The sequence below is a fragment of the Chelon labrosus genome (genome assembly GCF_963514085.1).
Source record: "Chelon labrosus genome assembly, chromosome: 9".
Taxonomy (NCBI): Eukaryota; Metazoa; Chordata; class Actinopteri; order Mugiliformes; family Mugilidae; genus Chelon; species Chelon labrosus.
The window spans coordinates 11729399-11746295 of record NC_140359.1 but is presented as its reverse complement, the minus strand read 5'-3'; the positions used below and the strand labels follow the sequence as shown (position 1 = coordinate 11746295).

At 42.9% G+C, this 16897-nt stretch overlaps 1 protein-coding gene across 2 annotated transcripts; it reads right to left on the bottom strand.

The window, feature by feature from the left end:
* Window positions 1-110: 110 nt before the first annotated feature.
* On the bottom strand, window positions 111-16882 carry acsl2 (acyl-CoA synthetase long chain family member 2). 2 transcript variants are annotated; one of them, XM_084550694.1, is made up of 19 exons: window positions 16815-16882; window positions 7836-8086; window positions 7609-7723; window positions 5598-5662; window positions 5400-5501; window positions 4723-4822; window positions 3982-4160; window positions 3823-3855; window positions 3579-3630; window positions 3349-3422; window positions 2956-3033; window positions 2750-2884; window positions 2533-2667; window positions 1878-2046; window positions 1588-1793; window positions 1351-1494; window positions 1151-1252; window positions 1001-1072; window positions 111-890 (listed from the first exon to the last, which is right to left on the bottom strand). In XM_084550694.1, the coding sequence occupies exons 2-19, from the start codon at window positions 8082-8084 to the stop codon at window positions 750-752; spliced, it is 2151 nt and encodes a 716-aa protein (XP_084406820.1). In that variant the 5' UTR covers window positions 8085-8086; window positions 16815-16882; the 3' UTR covers window positions 111-749. The 2 variants fall into 2 exon arrangements, with proteins under 2 accessions (XP_084406820.1, XP_084406819.1); XM_084550693.1 differs by lacking the exon at window positions 16815-16882 and adding an exon at window positions 11814-13134.
* Between the last annotated feature and the right edge of the window lie 15 nt (window positions 16883-16897).

Here is a 16897-nt window from a genome sequence, read left to right as displayed (position 1 = left end):
GTTGTTGCCTTTATGTGTTGAAGATTGGATATGCATTGTGTATTTCTCGGGGTGAGTGAAGAAGTTGAGTTTTTGCTCAAACAGGAGCAGAAATGTGGAAGAGTTTTCCATTACTTATCTTTATTTCGGTTTCTTTTCTTCAGTGGAATTAGTAGTGTCCTATTGATAAGTATCAACATGAGCAGTATTTACAGTTCAGCCTTTTAAGAACAATAGTATTAATAGTATTTTGACATCAGGTAAAGTGGTGAATGAAACTCTTCTGAACCAGTTTTTAAAAAAAATGTGCAACCATCGAGTCAAGATCAACATAAAAAGCTTACATCATGGTGACCACATAACACAAACCTACAGTTAATGCAGCTTCTATAAAAAACAATGCCCTAAGTGCACAGAACAGTGTCCCTTTAAGAACTCTCGCAGTGTTAATAGGATTTCTATGACTTCTGATTCTACACAATAAATTATGCTCCTGTAAAATCTCCCAGTGAATCAGCGCTGAATTAGTGACAAGAACAGTAAAACACTTTGAACCCATTTCATGTGAAGAGTTAAGACATTACATGCATGTGTAAGAGTTGGCGGATGACTGTTTAAATATCTTTTACCCAAAACATGTCCCATCGTAGGTTTTAGACGAGGCACTGCAGGAAGTTTACAACTTTCATTCTCTTCTCCAGGGTCCCTTTTTTCCCCCTCTTTACTGGAACCAGTGACCCTCGTGTTGTGTGTGATCAGCTAAGCGGGGGTTAAATTGCCGTCTTGTTGTACATGTTTGATATCTGTTCCTGAAAGGCTTTGCGGATGTCAGCGCGCCGGCTTTTCAAGGTGGGCGTGAGAAGACCGTTGGCGATGCTGAATGTCTCCGGGTGCAAGTAAAGGTCCTTCACCTGATGCGACGGAAAGGCGCGACACAAACAAAATCACACCGAGCGTTACTGTCAACCACTTTGTAGCTTGTAGATGTGAACTGAGAGAAGTGACAGGAGAGTTTCCTTACTTGTTCGAAGGACTTCAGCCCAGCTTCCTTCCCCACAGCTCTCATGTCCTCTAACACTGCCTTTATTACATCCTGTAGTAAGAAATATTATCAGTTGTTTCAAATATATTTCAATAGAGTCAAAAAAAAAAAAAAAGGTAATTCACTTACAGGATTTTGGCACAGCTCCTCGTAGGACCCCACAAATCCCTGATTTTTAGCCCAGTCAACAAACACCTCAGGGTCAGGCACAACTATGCCTATGAGGTGAGACTGGTGATGTAAAACACAAGAGAAAGACGACACATTTAAAATTAATGGCAAGAAAAATTATTTAACATATGTTTACTGAAGAGGAATTTCTATAATACCTGTAAACTGTCTCCATGCACGAACACTTGGAGTACAGGAACACAGCGCATGTACACATTTTCTATCTTCTCAGGAGCAATGTACTCTCCCTGGGACAATTTGAAGATGTGCTTTTTTCTGTCAATGATGCGCAGTGTCCCATTCTGATGCAAGAACATAAAAAAAAGAAAGAAAACATGTATTTACTAACAGAATATAGATGTCACCTACAGGCTGATTTTTGTGTTTAGTCTTACTGGAAGCCACTGGCCCACGTCACCACTGTGCAGCCAACCATCGCTGTCCAAGGCCTCCGCTGTCCTTTCCGGGTCCCTCAGGTAGCCTCTGAACACACTGGGGCCCCGGATACAAATCTCTCCCTCTCCGTTCTTGGCATAGTAGTTCATGTCGGGGATGTCTACCACCTTCACCATGGCGCAGGGTAAGGGAGCACCGACGTGACCTGACAAAGACGACACGGACAAACCTGCTGAGGACGCAAGGTCGCAGAAATTTAAAAAGATGATCAGATATTTTTTTTGTTTACCTGTGCTCCAGTCCCCGGGCATAGAGAACGTGCAGCCTGCCGTGCACTCCGTCTGGCCATAACCTTCAAATATGAGACAGCCCAGAGTGGCTCTGAGGAAGGACAGCACAGTGGGGGAGATGGGTGCCGAGGCAGTCAGGGCAAACCGCAGATTACCCCCTAAACTTGCCTGAAACGAGAGGGAGATATATTCGTATTGGGAACACAATCACATTGTGGATGCAAGATAATTTCCATTTTAATCATTTTCAACCTTGGTCATATTTTCCCATCTGTATTGATCATACCAAGCCAAAATCTTTTAGTTCTCGTTTGCCTGCGTGCATGCTTCTCCAATACACTCCCACAGGGCCAATATGCTCCGGGTGCTTTTTGGCATTGATTGCTGGAATAGTTGTGTTTCTCTTGTTAAGTTTGGATGCAGATTTGTTAAATATCTGCTGGTCCACATGTCTTTTAAGACCAATGTGTGATTTTTTTTTTGTTTTTTGTTTTTGTTTTTTCAAGTTGGTTTCTGATGAGGCCACTTCTCTAAGAACACAGGTGAGCGACTTAAATATGAACGTAGAGAATTACAAATCAGTGACAAACAGCAGCAGGAACAGGGGACAGTATGGTCCAAAGAGAAGATGAGCTTGATCTTTCAGCAGCTGACCTGGATCCTGTTGAACACCAGTTTGTCCCACAGGCTGTTGTTACGTACAACTCCGCTGCTGAGCTCCGCCTGCTTTCTCCTCACGGCGTAGTGAAGCAAAGCACGTCGCAACGGAGAGGTCACAGAACCGAGGATCTTTACAGAAGTAAGACGAAATATACAAAGGTTTAAAACATAACCAATCAAAAGGTATTAAGCTCTGTGTGTATTTGCTGACCTTGTCGTAGATGCGGTTGAGTAAACGCGGCACGACGGGAAAGAACGTAGGTTTGAGCGTTTTAATGTCATCCATAAGAAGAGAAATGTCCCCTTGGTAGAAGCCTACTCGGGCCCCGTGACAGAACATGGAGACCTGTGATGGAAATAGATTTAATTTAGGGCTTAAACACAAACACACGCTAAATAAAGAAGAGGATCAGCTACCTGAATCATCCTCTCAAACATGTGGGCGAGCGGCAGGTAAGAGATCGACACATCCTCCTGTCGGATCACAAACGAACCCTGAGGGAAAAACGAGGAATGAAATGAGCAAACCGCCAGGGAGAGATTAAGTTCAGGCGGCAGCATACGGAGAAAGCCTCGCAGGCAATCAAACACGCTGTATGGCTTTTTCAACGGCAGTTAGATAGCAGAATCTTTATACAAGGGCAATTAGTTAAAGTACCTCGCAGCGACAGGGCCAATCAAACACCCAATTAATCATACCATTAGACACAGCAGGGAGAGGGACAGTTTAGAGATACGCAAGCAGATGGGAAGTGATGGTAGCTGTGAGGCTGTTCTCAATTAGACAAGGAGGTGGAAGTGTAGACAGACCTCCAAGATCTTAATGACAGAGGATGTGTTGGAGGCGATGTTGCCGTGGGTGATCATGGCTCCCTTGGGCTTCCCTGGATAAATAAACAAGACATTATTGCAGTGCCCTGAGCAGCAAAGGAAACTATAGTGGTGCCATAAAGAGAGCTAGTTAGTGGGCACTGAAGGACATTTCTCTAATGATGTGAGTAAAGTATAATTATGGAGAGACTTGTGAGATCAGACGGTACCTGTGGTTCCACTGGTGAAGCAGACCACGGCCAGATCCTGAGGCTGGGGCGGCTACAGCAATAAAATATGAGAATATGACAACAGGCTTCCTCCACTGTTAACCTAAGCCCTGCTTACAAGTGACTGTAAATGATATCTTATGGGGACAGGGGCAACAACAAAGCTGGCATTTAGAGGGAGATCAGATATTTACTGGAATCGTTTTGATGCGGTGATGTCACAGCTGAGAGACGATAAACTCACCACAGGGTCTTTGAGGTTCTGTCGTCCCAGGTCCTAAGATGTGGACAAAGAGGAGTCCTTCGTATCAATTTACACGTCACCGTTCATGACTCGATTAAAGGGGAGATTTTTTTTTTTTTTTAAATTAGTTCAGTATTGTGGCGCGTCCACGCCGCTCACCATGAGCTGCTCCAGTTTCAGAACCTCCACCTGGCAGCTCTTCGCCCTCTCCACGAAGGCTTGGCTGAAGTCGTTAAAGAGGACCAGGCAGGCGAGCCTCGGGGTCATGCCTTTCTCCTTGTTCTCCAGCAAAGATGCCGCCTTCTCCTCGCGGTCACACATCACCAGAGAGATCTCGGCTGAAACACACAGAGGCGAACACACAAGGTTTGCGAAGGAATGTTCTCGTCAAAGTGTGAAATCAGTGGGTTTCTACTCAGCCTTCTGCCCGTCTCAAAGGACACCAACCAACACAGGCTGCATTCAATCTAATAAAGTTAAATAATTAAACCAAAAGTAAACTGAACTTGTTGGATCTTGGCTGAATTCAGACATGAATGTATGTCTTTCAGTCTCTTTCTTTTTTTCATTAATTCATTCTCCTTTTCAGTCTCTTCCCTCCTTTCTTTCTTTCTTTTGTTCAGTCAGTCTTTCCTTCTCTCTTTTTTCCTCTCTCTCCCTCCCTCTCTCTCTCTCTTTCTATCTGAGGGCTTTGGACTGAATAGTGACTTCCTTCCTCAGATGGCCCACAAAGGCGAAATTCAATATTTTCATGTGTAATTATAAGCTCAAGGTTCTGAGTCCTGCTGCTATGCCGACCATATGCAAGCAGTTCGCCTGACTTTGTGTTTCTTACCATGGCGGTCTTTTAGTGGGTGGCTGAACTGTGTTTTTGTTGTTTATTTGTGCTGGTTTTCTCACCGAGGTTGAGGATGTGAACCATTGCCTCCAGCCCCAGTGTGTCATACAGAGGCACCACTGCCATGGAGAAGGTGTAGCAGGCCAGCTCGGAGATGATCCACTGTCACCAGCAGAGGGAGACAAAGCAGCACCATTAGTCTCACTTCCAGTCATTACTGTACACATTACTGCGTACTTGATCTATAATATAAGGTGGGTTTGCAAAATGATATCATTTAACTTGTATCTCCTGTAAAGGAATATAATCAAATTCCAAACAGACAACCCTCAGAGTGTAGATCAGTCTAATGTCAGGTTAAGGGCTCTGGTGGAGCAGAAAATTGCCTTTAACGTACACAGGAATGACAGAAATGGCCTTGCTAATAGATATATTAAAGAATGAGTTTGAGAGCAGACAGGTTCCAGTGTTAGCTGCCCTGGAGACCTTCATTCACTACAAGCACCTTGCTCTCAATATGAATAAAGGCCAACACACTTTCAGGACAGACAAAAAGGAATTCATATTTAATAAAAGACATCATCCAGAGCACCAAGGACGTAAAGGTCATTCACAAACCTCTATGTAGATTTTTGTATTAAGTTCTACCCCAGTGGACTATAGGGCTATTATTTAATAAATCCTGGAGCTCACCGGTAATTAACCAGTGTGGAATGATAGAACAGGGATGAGTACATACCTCCGGTCTGTTCTGTGCAAATATCCCAACGAACTGCTGTGGATTTGGCCGACAGCCTTTAACCAACAGCCCCGAGCCCAGCAGCTGCGCCTGCTCAGCCACCTGAAGGGTTGGAGTCAACAAACGGTAAGGATTAACAGATTTATACACAAGTGCTGTGATGACTGAAGGATCATACTACTAAAAGATACGTCAGACCTCGGTGTAGGAGATCCACTGGTAGGGCTGGCCTGGCTTCCTGAAGCCAAGACATGGGCTATGTCCTGCAGGACACAAGAAGCTGTGTCACGTCAAATCAAAAATAGGCAGAATTTTCTGTTTTTATAGTGACTTGTTATCTCAAGCTACAGCTAGAAAAAAAAATAAAGTACTAATTAACATTTTGATTTTCCTGTCCTTTTTGAATCTAAATGATTCAGGGGACAGAAATGTTTGGAATCTGTTCGATACTAAGTGAGAACCAGGTCTACTTTTCAACAGAAGGTCTCTATGCTCTTGGAAAAGCATTAGTCTTCAGGAAAAAGTGCTTTGGTGAGGGATTTCTTTGTCCTGTTGACTGGCAATAATTATTACGGTCAAAAAGGTCACTGCAAACACGATGGCCTGCAAGCTGCAGCGTACGAACAGGCGTGCTGTCATCCAAAAGTACCACAACTACCCACAATTCAGCTTGTCCCCATCATCCCATGATAGTCTGTGAAAAATTCACTATGTGGAAGGCGTGATTGTGTTGCCACAGTTTGGCACCGTGCAGACCATTGTCGTTTTATTCTTTTGTGCAACGGTAAGCTGTGCTGTCTGTAAAAGCTTTCTTGGTGTTAGTCCACTCTGCCCAGACGGCTCTCGCTACCTCTCACTCATGTTCACAATGTTCCTGCAACAACTCATCCCATGCAAGAATTCAGAATAAAGCCCTATTCGCACGGGATTAGTTTTACCTGGGAACATCATGTGATTCAGAAATTACCACCTCATATTTTTAAAAATAAAACATGATGTGATGAGACTATTGATCCAGAGGGAGAAATTACGAACGACCCGACAGTATTTAAATCAGTGCCACCTTTGCCGATAAACACATTAATGCTTGATTTAATGATTTCACCCGCCAAAATGGGTGAATGTGTCAGCGACATCTCGACTTTGCACGCCAACATCTGTCCAAACTTTGATTTGTAGTACATCCTTCATAATTCTTAAGTGACAAAGAGGCAGAAAAAAGCCACAAATCAAACAAAAGCCTTGAAAAAGTAAAAAACGCCCCCCAAATCACTGAGATGCCGGTTCGCACTGGATTAGTATTATCACAAGACCTCTAGGTAAATTACGGACGTGGCCGATTCGCACGGAATTAAGATCACAGACGACCTCTGCAATTACTACAAATTACCGGAGGTCCCCGGGTAAAACTAGTCCCATGCGAATAGGGTTAAAGACCTGGATAGATGCCCCATTTGACTACAAATCAACGCTCAGTACTGGCTGAGTGAATAATTGTTTAATTATTTAGGCTAAAAAAAGATGGAAAAAGTAGTTGCCATGTTTTAACATATCAGAAGTATCCTTTAATGTTGGTCTCTACTGACAGAAAATAATTTAGCCTAATGGTGATTTATAGTAAAGTGTCACCCCGGATCCTAGGCCATAGCCTGACGTGCACCTCCCCAGAAATTTAACTACACTTCGCGGCGACATGGACTGTATCGGCTCTGACTGGTCTGAAATTCACGTGACTCAGCGGCCAGACGAGCACAGAAAGTTCTCCTTGGCTCATTTATACCGTCAAATCAACTGTCTTCTCTATGTTCTGTGCTGCAGTGATTTTAGTGAAACTATCTGTTCATCCAAATTTATCATCTTCAGCTCTAACATGAGCCACTCAGTTCCATTCACCATTGTATGAAGTGCAGAGTGAAACTCAACAAAACTGGCCTGTCGCCGCCTAGTGTTTCTGTGTCGTAACTACATAATACAGACACACCAGCACGCAGGTACAAATGCTTTGGACGGCGTGACCCCCTATGGTGTAGCTACGCACTCGACGTGCAGCAGTAGCATAAATCAAGCTTAATCCTTGAACTGAAATTAAAGCAAAACAGCTACAGAGTTTTTTTTCCAGAAGAAGAGCAAACTGATTTGTCACAATTTATAATTACACAACAGTATAATGTTAAATGAAATGTGCTGTGTTTGTGTCCACTGCCATCACCTGCGATCATCAGGCCTCTCTGGAACATGTCGTAGACCGTCCTGGTGTCATCATAGTAAAACTCCATCAAGGAGTCATCTTTAAGGAGAGACGACCTCCTGCAGCTGGGATCTCCCTGCGACAAACACAACTGTCACTGACAACGCAAAGCACTCGAACAATAACCACGTGTGCAATTTAGACAAGTCTAAACATCCCGATACAGACAGCAGCCATGTTCCACTCACATCCACGGCTACAGACTGGGATTGTAGATCACAAGGAGGACGCATGGGTCGAGGACGGGTCACCAGCCAGTACGCAGTGAGGGAGGCAAGGGCTCCTAAACCCAGCAGAGAGGAGGACGACAGAGAGAAGGAGGACAGAGAGAAGGAGGACAGAGGCAGAGACGGCAGAAGACTCCAGAAGTCCTCCGATTCAGACGGTTTGAGTCCTGCACTGGAACGGAGTGACCGTAACCACTCCTGGAAATGCATAGCTGAGAGAAAAGGACAAGAAGAAAGAAAATGAGATTGATACGGTGGATAAACAAATGTTTCACTGAGCTGCAAAAGACAAGAAGCACCGCAGCAATAAATTCAGACAAGAGGCAAACATTATTTACTTACATTTTATTTTTTCATACAGGATTCTATTCTATTTGCTTTCACCATCTATTTCTGTTTAGTTCGATTAGTGAACTGTTCAGCCTATATAAAAGTTAATTTCTTTTTAAAGCACTGACCCCAGGTTAACATCTTCAAATCACTTTCCTTCATCTGACAGTTCAAATGTTAGATTTTTTTCTACAAAAGGGCAAATTCTCATTACTTGGAGGACAAAAAGGTGACTGATTGATTGGTTATTTATTTATTCAACAATACATTTATCAGTAAAAAAAAATAAAATAAAAATCTATAGATTTATACAATAACAGGAGCAGCACAACTTCAGAGCATTTTAAAATGAGGAATTAAAGATTTGAATGCAATATTTCAGGATTCTTACTCAAGGTAATAAGCTTGGATCATATTTACAGGGGAACAATACAGGGACTTGTATTATTTACTATTGATTTCAAATTCTGACTCTTCTGTTGACTCTCCTGAGTTCCCCCCCCCCCCCCAAACTCATAGTTTTATAACCCCAACAAACACTGGGCGTGGTGTTACTTTTATCAAGCTTTCTCTGAAGCAACTGAAGGCTTTTTACAACTTTCTACAACAGACTGTTGTGTTAAATCTGTGGATGTCCCCTTTAAACATCTCTTCTACATTCCACCAAAAATACTAAGAAGAAAATGTCAAAAAAAAAAAAAAAAAAACGCATTCCACTTCTGAAACTGAATAACGTAGCCCTTTAATGTGGATAAAAAGCTGAACCACAGCGAGCCACAGGTTTGGCACTGCTCAGACAGAGGGGAAAAGAAAATGCTTGGGCTCCACACGGGGAAGGGTGGTGGGGAGTGGAGAGACACCAGGAAGTAATAACGATTGGCTTAACAGAAACAGGCACCGAGGTTACTCTCAGTCATGCTATGCTCCACTTTTATCCAACAGGGAGGGAGAGGAAGAGAGACTGGGGGTGAGTACAGTAGCAAGGGGGCTGGTGGTGAGATGGGGTGTGGACTGGCCAAGTCCAACCCAGAATGGTTCCCTGCCAGAGACTTTATTGTTCATATCAAATCTGAATGAATCAGGGAGACACTGAGAGAAAAGGCAACTTGAGAATGATTGAAAGTCACAAAACAAACAAACAGTTCACTCACGCACAAACTGCAAGACGAGACTTCTTCCTCAAACTGCTCATTTCACCCCCCGTAGCAATCCAAAAAGAAAGGAATTCACCTCAATGAATGAATCTTTCCTTTCCCACATCTAACCCCCTCCCCAAACAGCCCTCAACCTCTCACCCACTTCCCCCCCGTACCCAATAGGAGAGGGGATAGCAATTTTACCCTCCCTCTTCTTTAACCGGGCCGATGCTGCTCTGCTTCCCTTCCCTCCTGGGCAACGCGATGCCACACTCGTCCTCAGAGGATTTATAATCTGCTTTAAGCATCAGTTTATGTGAACTAAAGCTGCTCGGTTCCCACTTTACACCTGCTGGAGTAACAAAGCAGCTGGTGAACCCCTTGAGCCCTTTCACTAGGTGAATAAATGGAAAACAAAGGGCTTTATGAAATGTGACATCAAAAAAAATGACAGTCGGCTGTGAAGAGAGCTTCCTGTAGCCTCCCCACCCCTCCCTTACTCCTCTCTCTCCCTCTCTCCCTCCCATTCATCACGGCTATTGTCGAGGCCCAGACAAGGACCATTGTGCGCCCAGCTTTTACTCCCTGGAAGACATGAGACAAAAGAAACGGCAGACACATGTGAAAATATACTAAAGGAAAACAAGCGCACCTTCCGCCTGTGCGGGTGGTTGCCGGGAGAGAAAAACTTGAACGCTTCAGCGAGTTACTTTCAGATAGCTGGTAGCACAGCAAAGCACTCGTGACGCATTTCACAGAACAAGTGCAGTGACGGCTGAACAGAAACACTGGATTAAAACTATGTTTGGAGCAAATGATGTGAAAATGGAAATTAGCTGACATCCCACCGTGGAGCAGACTCAGGACACCATAAAGCTGCAATGTAGGTTCACAGGGAGACAGCAAGCATGCAACAGACAGCCTGAGGCAGTCAGCAGGTCTGTGCACATTTACGCCTGCTGACAAGCAGAGACAGAGCTGAGAGCTATTAAACGCTAGTGTATGCCAAACGCAAGAGAGCAACACACTGTACTGCAGAATGCACTAAAACAGAAACCAAAAACTGAAACTTCAATGAAATAACTGTCAAATATTTTGTATGACTCATTTCTTGTTGCCATAAAATACAATGAGCGTCACATGAAGTGAACTAAGAAATGAACAAAACATTAAAAATGGGAGATTAAAGTTATTAACCATCACAAATGCTCGTTAGCCGTCACCTCAAAGGGAACGAAAAAGTAGGACCAGAGACGGCGTTTTGCTGTTTTATGAGGAGGGGGTAGTCGTTAAAAGAGCAGGCGCAAAAAAGAACATCACAGACTACAAAGCACCACCACAGACTTGTGACACGATTGGTAGATTGAGCAACGCAAGGCGTAAAGGCCAGATGACCAGGTTCTGCATGAGAACGTCTGAGGAGGACCCTCACCAAGCAGCAGGCCCAGACAGGATCTTGGGCCTTGTCCTCGCGGACACCATCAATATCTCTTTGTTGTTTAAATGACTGACTTTAGCGCAACCATAAACACATTTTGTCTCACAACACCGGAGTGTGAAGCTGAGTCAACTATGCTTGAACACCTCCCTCTGCATTGTCCAGATCTGCAGCCACAACTGCTGGACCACGACACTTAAGGCTCATTCAAAGAAAAAAAAAAAAACACTAGTCGCCGCTGCGTCTTTTTTGCCAGTCCGGTTCATTTTTGTATCTACTTCCTGCTTCACTTTCAACAATGATGACTAAAGCTTTCGGTGAAATTTCATGGAAGATGAGTCATACAAATGTTTGTATTTCCGAACCTCCCCAGTTACCCTTTGCTTGATGTGTTCCATCTTTCTTGATCCAAAACAATCAATTTGAAAATTGCGGAGATGGAGAAGCAGCCAGAAATACTAAAGCGGAAACACCCTACTACCAACGCGGACCAATCACAGCTCTTGTGGTCTGCGGTCATTTCTGGGAAGGTGCACGTCAGCTATAGCGCTAGGGTCTGCGTATGCTCTAAAAAGCCTATTACTCCACCACCACTGTCCAGGGCTGTACAGTTGTTGCTGCTGACATTTGGCTGCACTGCATCATTCAACTCCAAACATTCAGTTTGCTTATGACACACCAATGTAATTGTCATCTGCAACAAATATTGTGGAACTACTAGCAAGTAGTATACTTTTCCCAAAACAAAGAGAGCAAAGGTTCTCATCAACTTCAGAAAATTGATGGCACCGCTGTAGAGAGGGTCGGTGGCACAAAGTTCCAGTGAGTGCAAACCACAAAAGAACTCCTAGACTCAGTGTTGCCTGAAGAAAGTGAGCATCTATCCAAACTCATCAGTTTGGAGAGAGGCACACTCAGGAAATTGTTTCTTACACATTTGAACGAGCAAACAACACGATGAGGGAAATTAGACCGTCAATAAACGTTAAAGGGATAGTTCACCCTAGAATGATATTTCGCTCATTATCTACTCACCCTCATGTTGACTAAGGGCTGGAAGAAGTTTCAGAGTCCTCCGTCCCTTCTCTGAGTTACAGGGGGTCTTGGTGTAGCAGTGCATTTCAATGCAACGGTTGTAAAGGGACACCAGAGCTCTTCGTAAAAAAACACACACAAAAAAACATCCAAATACCTCCATGATGCTCGTATGTAATGTCCGTCTTGTGCTGAAGCCCCAAATTGCGTAATTGTCCCGAAAAAAATTAAATAAGTCCACATTCCAAGCATGTTTGTAGCATTAGCTCCGAGTGTTGTTGTCCCGGCTCTTCCGCTGCCAGCGCGCATGCGCAAGGTTCGCACTGAGACTCGCTTCCTTGTTTACCCCGGCGAAGGACTAGAAGCAGCCCGTAATAGCCTGCCTTGCACCGGGACAACACTTTTTCGTGCAATTTTAATTTTAATTTTTTTTAATTTCTTCTTCTTCTTCTTCTCTCGTTGCACGGCGGTTCTGGTCCTTCGCCGGCTGGCTCAATTCGCCGGGGTAAACAAGGAAGCGAGTCTCAGTGCGAACCTTGCGCATGCGCGCTGGCAGCGGAAGAGCCGGGACAACAACACTCGGAGCTAATGCTACAAACATGCTTGGAATGTGGACTTATTTAATTTTTTTCGGGACAATTACGCAATTTGGGGCTTCAGCACAAGACGGACATTACATACGAGCATCATGGAGGTATTTGGATGTTTTTTTGTGTGTGTTTTTTTACGAAGAGCTCTGGTGTCCCTTTACAACCGTTGCATTGAAATGCACTGCTACACCAAGACCCCCTGTAACTCAGAGAAGGGACGGAGGACTCTGAAACTTCTTCCAGCCCTTAGTCAACATGAGGGTGAGTAGATAATGAGCGAAATATCATTCTAGGGTGAACTATCCCTTTAATGTTCTTCTGCAGAAAATGAATATTTTCCTGCGTAATCGAAATATTTCCCCCTTTATGCGTAGCAGTTCTCGGTGGATTGGTTAGTGTGCCAAAGTTCCACTTCTGGTTTAACGTTCAGACAGATGGCCTCACTTTATCTCTCAAGCACTCGACATGATGCAGAATTCATACTTGAATCATCAGTCAGTGACTTCATGCTGTCCAGACCCTTAGGCAGCGAATAAATCCCAAACCACACATCACAGCTGGCATGAGGTTCTTCTCCTGAAAAGCTGTCTTTAGTCTCTACCCAACATGTTCACTATTATTATGGCCAAACAACTCTATCTTCAATTCATCCGTCTTGAGCGACTACTTTCAAAAGGCCTAGTCTGTTCGCTGGCAAACTGGTGTTTTACTCTGAAGTTAACTTTTGGGCACCTGAAACATCTGCCCAACAGGTCTGTCTTATTGCAAACTCATGCATTTTGACACTAACAGTTAAGTGCAGATCGTGTGCTCATGTTGAAGTTTTTGGCGACTTTGCTGGGGAAGAAAGTCCTGGACAAAATGACAGTCACTTGTCACTTTCCTTGCAATGGAATGATTTATTTCAAATCATTTTGAGGTATTTTCAAACCCCTTGCCAGAATCTGAAGCATCCAGAACATTTTTTTTTCCTGAATTCCTTAAAGAGCTCTTTAAATCTTGGTACGAAGTTCCACATTTCACTCCCTAAACTATGTGCTATTATTTTTCCATGACTATATGTCAAACTGACAACACAACAGAACTTCATAAAATCAATAATAATGAAAGACCTTCCTTGTCTTTGGTAAATTCAGGGCATGTGTGTAGACTGTGGGAGCCGATTGAGCTCTAGGGATTTAGCTTTTCAAGAGTTTAGTTTAATTAATGCAAAAGTTAGCTTCATCATAAGCTATTGGCACGCTCTTGATGTGGTAAGAAGTTGAATGTCTGTTGTCAGGATTAATGAATGTATTTTGCAAACATCCCCAACAAGGTCGAGTGAAGCAAGCTCGTAAGAAACAAAAGAAATGGAGCCAGCGCCGGGACTTTAAAGGGGAGTTGTGAATTCAATTTCCTGCTCTGTTTAACACTCTGGCAGTTATAAATGATTTTATAGAGTGGTCAAACCTAAGAGCACGAGAATGACAGATCATAGTGATGTTCTTTAAGTGAACAAATGTTTCTTTTCCTTGTTTGTCCTGTTAAATGAAACTTAGGATATTGGTGTGGGCTCTTAAAACTAATCACCCCTAAAAGCAACATGCCCACATAGAGTAGAAAAAGGCACTGAAATACATGAAGTGTGAGAAAGAGTTCTGTACAGTAGCTCACAGAGCTTCTGTGGTGTTGGGAGCGATGCTGGGGAATGCTTCTCCCTGACCCAGAAAACTACAGGAGGTGACACAAAGGGGGGGTGGGGGGGTTTAATGGGAAGACTTTGTACCCACACCAGCAGACCCGCAGCAGCAGAGTCTGCACACGCTCCATGTGCACTGAGAAGTGAATGGCCTGATCGAGGGGGGAGATGAGGAGAGGGCTGCAAGACGGACACGTGAGGCTGCCCGGTCAGCGAGGGGAAATGAGCAAAACGAGAAAGAATGAATCACACAGGTCTTTTCTGGCTATGATTCCCAAATGAAGCGTGAAGAGCACAGGCACACACTTTGTCACAATGACTTTTTTTCTGGTGGTGGTGGTGGTGGGGGGGGGGGGGGGGGGTGAAGAACAAACAAGAAAGACCACTCATTCTGCACGTAGAGAGCAACTCCACGTTCCACAGGATGGCCACGAGTCTCACAGGGTCTTAAATTCACTTGAAACAAATCAGGACGGTCACAAACAATGCCACATTTGTGCTTTTTTTCCCCCAAGCCTGGCGTTTCGGTTTCATGTAACTAAGCAGTACCAGGTTCGAACACCGCTATGCAAGGGCACTCTAAGTCTAGATTTCCTAGCACCACCATCATAAGTCACTTTTGCGTGAGTGTTTTGATGAATCCAGCATGGGCGCTGTAACTGTCAAACTCAGAGATGGCATTATGCCATATGGACAACTCCAAACACGTTGCATGCCTCAGTACATCTAGACATGCAGTTAAAGAGAGATTCAATTCTCAGTCAAAATAAAAGACAAAAAGACACCAGAGAATGTAACGATGAAGACATGGACAGGAGAGGTATTTGACAAAACAATGTCAGAGGTCCCACAGTCTGAGGCTGAAAGTCTCTGCAACCATAATTATCTTCCTCTTGGGCCAGGGACAAAATACCACAGCACTGAAGATGCTGAAGATCACAACACATAAGTGTAACCTTGTTTTGTTTAAAGAATTTGGAAGGACACTGCAACAAAATAGGTCAGGTCCTCTGCACCATAAAGTAATTCCATTAACACTACAGTAGGAAAAATATAAGTTCAAAAAAGGCAGAGATAAGCGGCGAAGGTTCTGGTAAGGTTGAGACCTGAAAATGTTTAAGCTGGACTCGTCGCAGATAAAGTAAAGCCGAGTTCAAGGTAAGAAGAAAAACCATATCAACTGGAAACTTTTCTATACATAAACTTATTTAAATTTGTAGAAGTATATTTTTGGTGATGTCAAATCACAGCAGCAGTACATTTTTTTTTAGTATTATTCCAAGCACAGACTGTTTTGAAGCCTTAAGTTTGACATTTTGTCGACCACCATCTTGTCTTTTTGTTGTCTTCTTTTTGTTTTTCTTTTGGGAGCCAGAAGTAACCACGTTTTAGAGCAAGGAGGAGCCGGGGAGGAGCCGGGGAGGGGCCGGGGAGGAGCGAGGGTTTGGAACAGCACTCGGAAAAATATGTAGATTTTATTACAGTATGTTCTGACTTAACAAAAATGATAGACTCTAAAGTACCATCCTAAGAGGTTGGTAATTCCCTGTCATTATGTACTCACATTTAAAAGCACTCCTGAGGTGTCCCGGTGGTTTTGACAAACTGTGATAACAACATCCTCTGTAATATTTGAGGCCTGTTATTTCTTCTCATTTCTTTTCACCTCTCTGCTTACTGCTTTCAGGTAAATGCCAAAGTGCCAAGAGTGTGTCAATAAATTCATCATTTTTTGAAATTCATTTTCATTACATACAAGATGAAAATAATCATTATAGGATTGCATGATACATTTTAACACAAGAACAATGAATAACTGAGTATTTTTGGTAAAACATGTATTGTTAATGCAATATAAGTAAAGTACACATCTTTATCTTATCCTTATTTCAGACTCAAACTAGAAGCATTAAGTTGAGAAGACATTTATTTAAAGTAAATTATTCAATAATACTTTGTGTGCTTGTAGAATTGAATAATAAAGTACAAATCATAAATTAGAAAACATATATTTTAATACATTTTAATATGCTCTGTGCAATTTAAGTGAATGTTGTTTGACATAAGTTAATTTCAGTGCATATAAAACTTTCAGATCATTAATTTTAGTGTATTTTGTGCAGAATTCAAATTGTTCAAAATGTTTTTTTCATTACGGTAAATTAAGTTAAAATGCAGTGACAATATATTTAATATATTTTGTTTTTACAACCTACTGGTAATGCACTATATAAAATAGGAGTTCAGTATAGCCTTTGTGCATCTTTTCGCGTTTGCTTAATTCTTTTATAGTATATTTTAGGACCAGTCAAAATTAAAAATAAATAAAAAGATACTTTTGATATATAAAAACATACCTTGAGAGCAGTTTTCAGTGTATTTAGTGAACAAAGATGCTTGAAGAAAAACGAAAAAAATGGTAAATTAAGACTCCTCCAGATCAGTTCATTGAATGTGTGTTGAGCTGTGTGAAGCCTGTATCTAATCAGGGGAGCATTTAAAGGAGCATTTAAAACTCCATGCACCACTTTGTTAACAGGTTGCTTCATCTTCACCGAGGCTCCACTGCAGCAACTTTCAGCTCGGCAACCTGGAGACTCGGCGAGCTGCAGCCAAACTTTTCTGATTGTTGGACCTGAACCTGAGCCTCTTAAGTTCATCTAAGTGCGTCTTTATCGACACGAAGCGACTCGAAACAACTCAAAGAAGGAAGAGACATGAAATAAAACTTACCCGAGTGAAACGCAAGACTCTAAATTTCCCTCGAACGCGCTCCCTAGTCAGTACTTCAGCAGATCCATAGAAATGGGTCCACG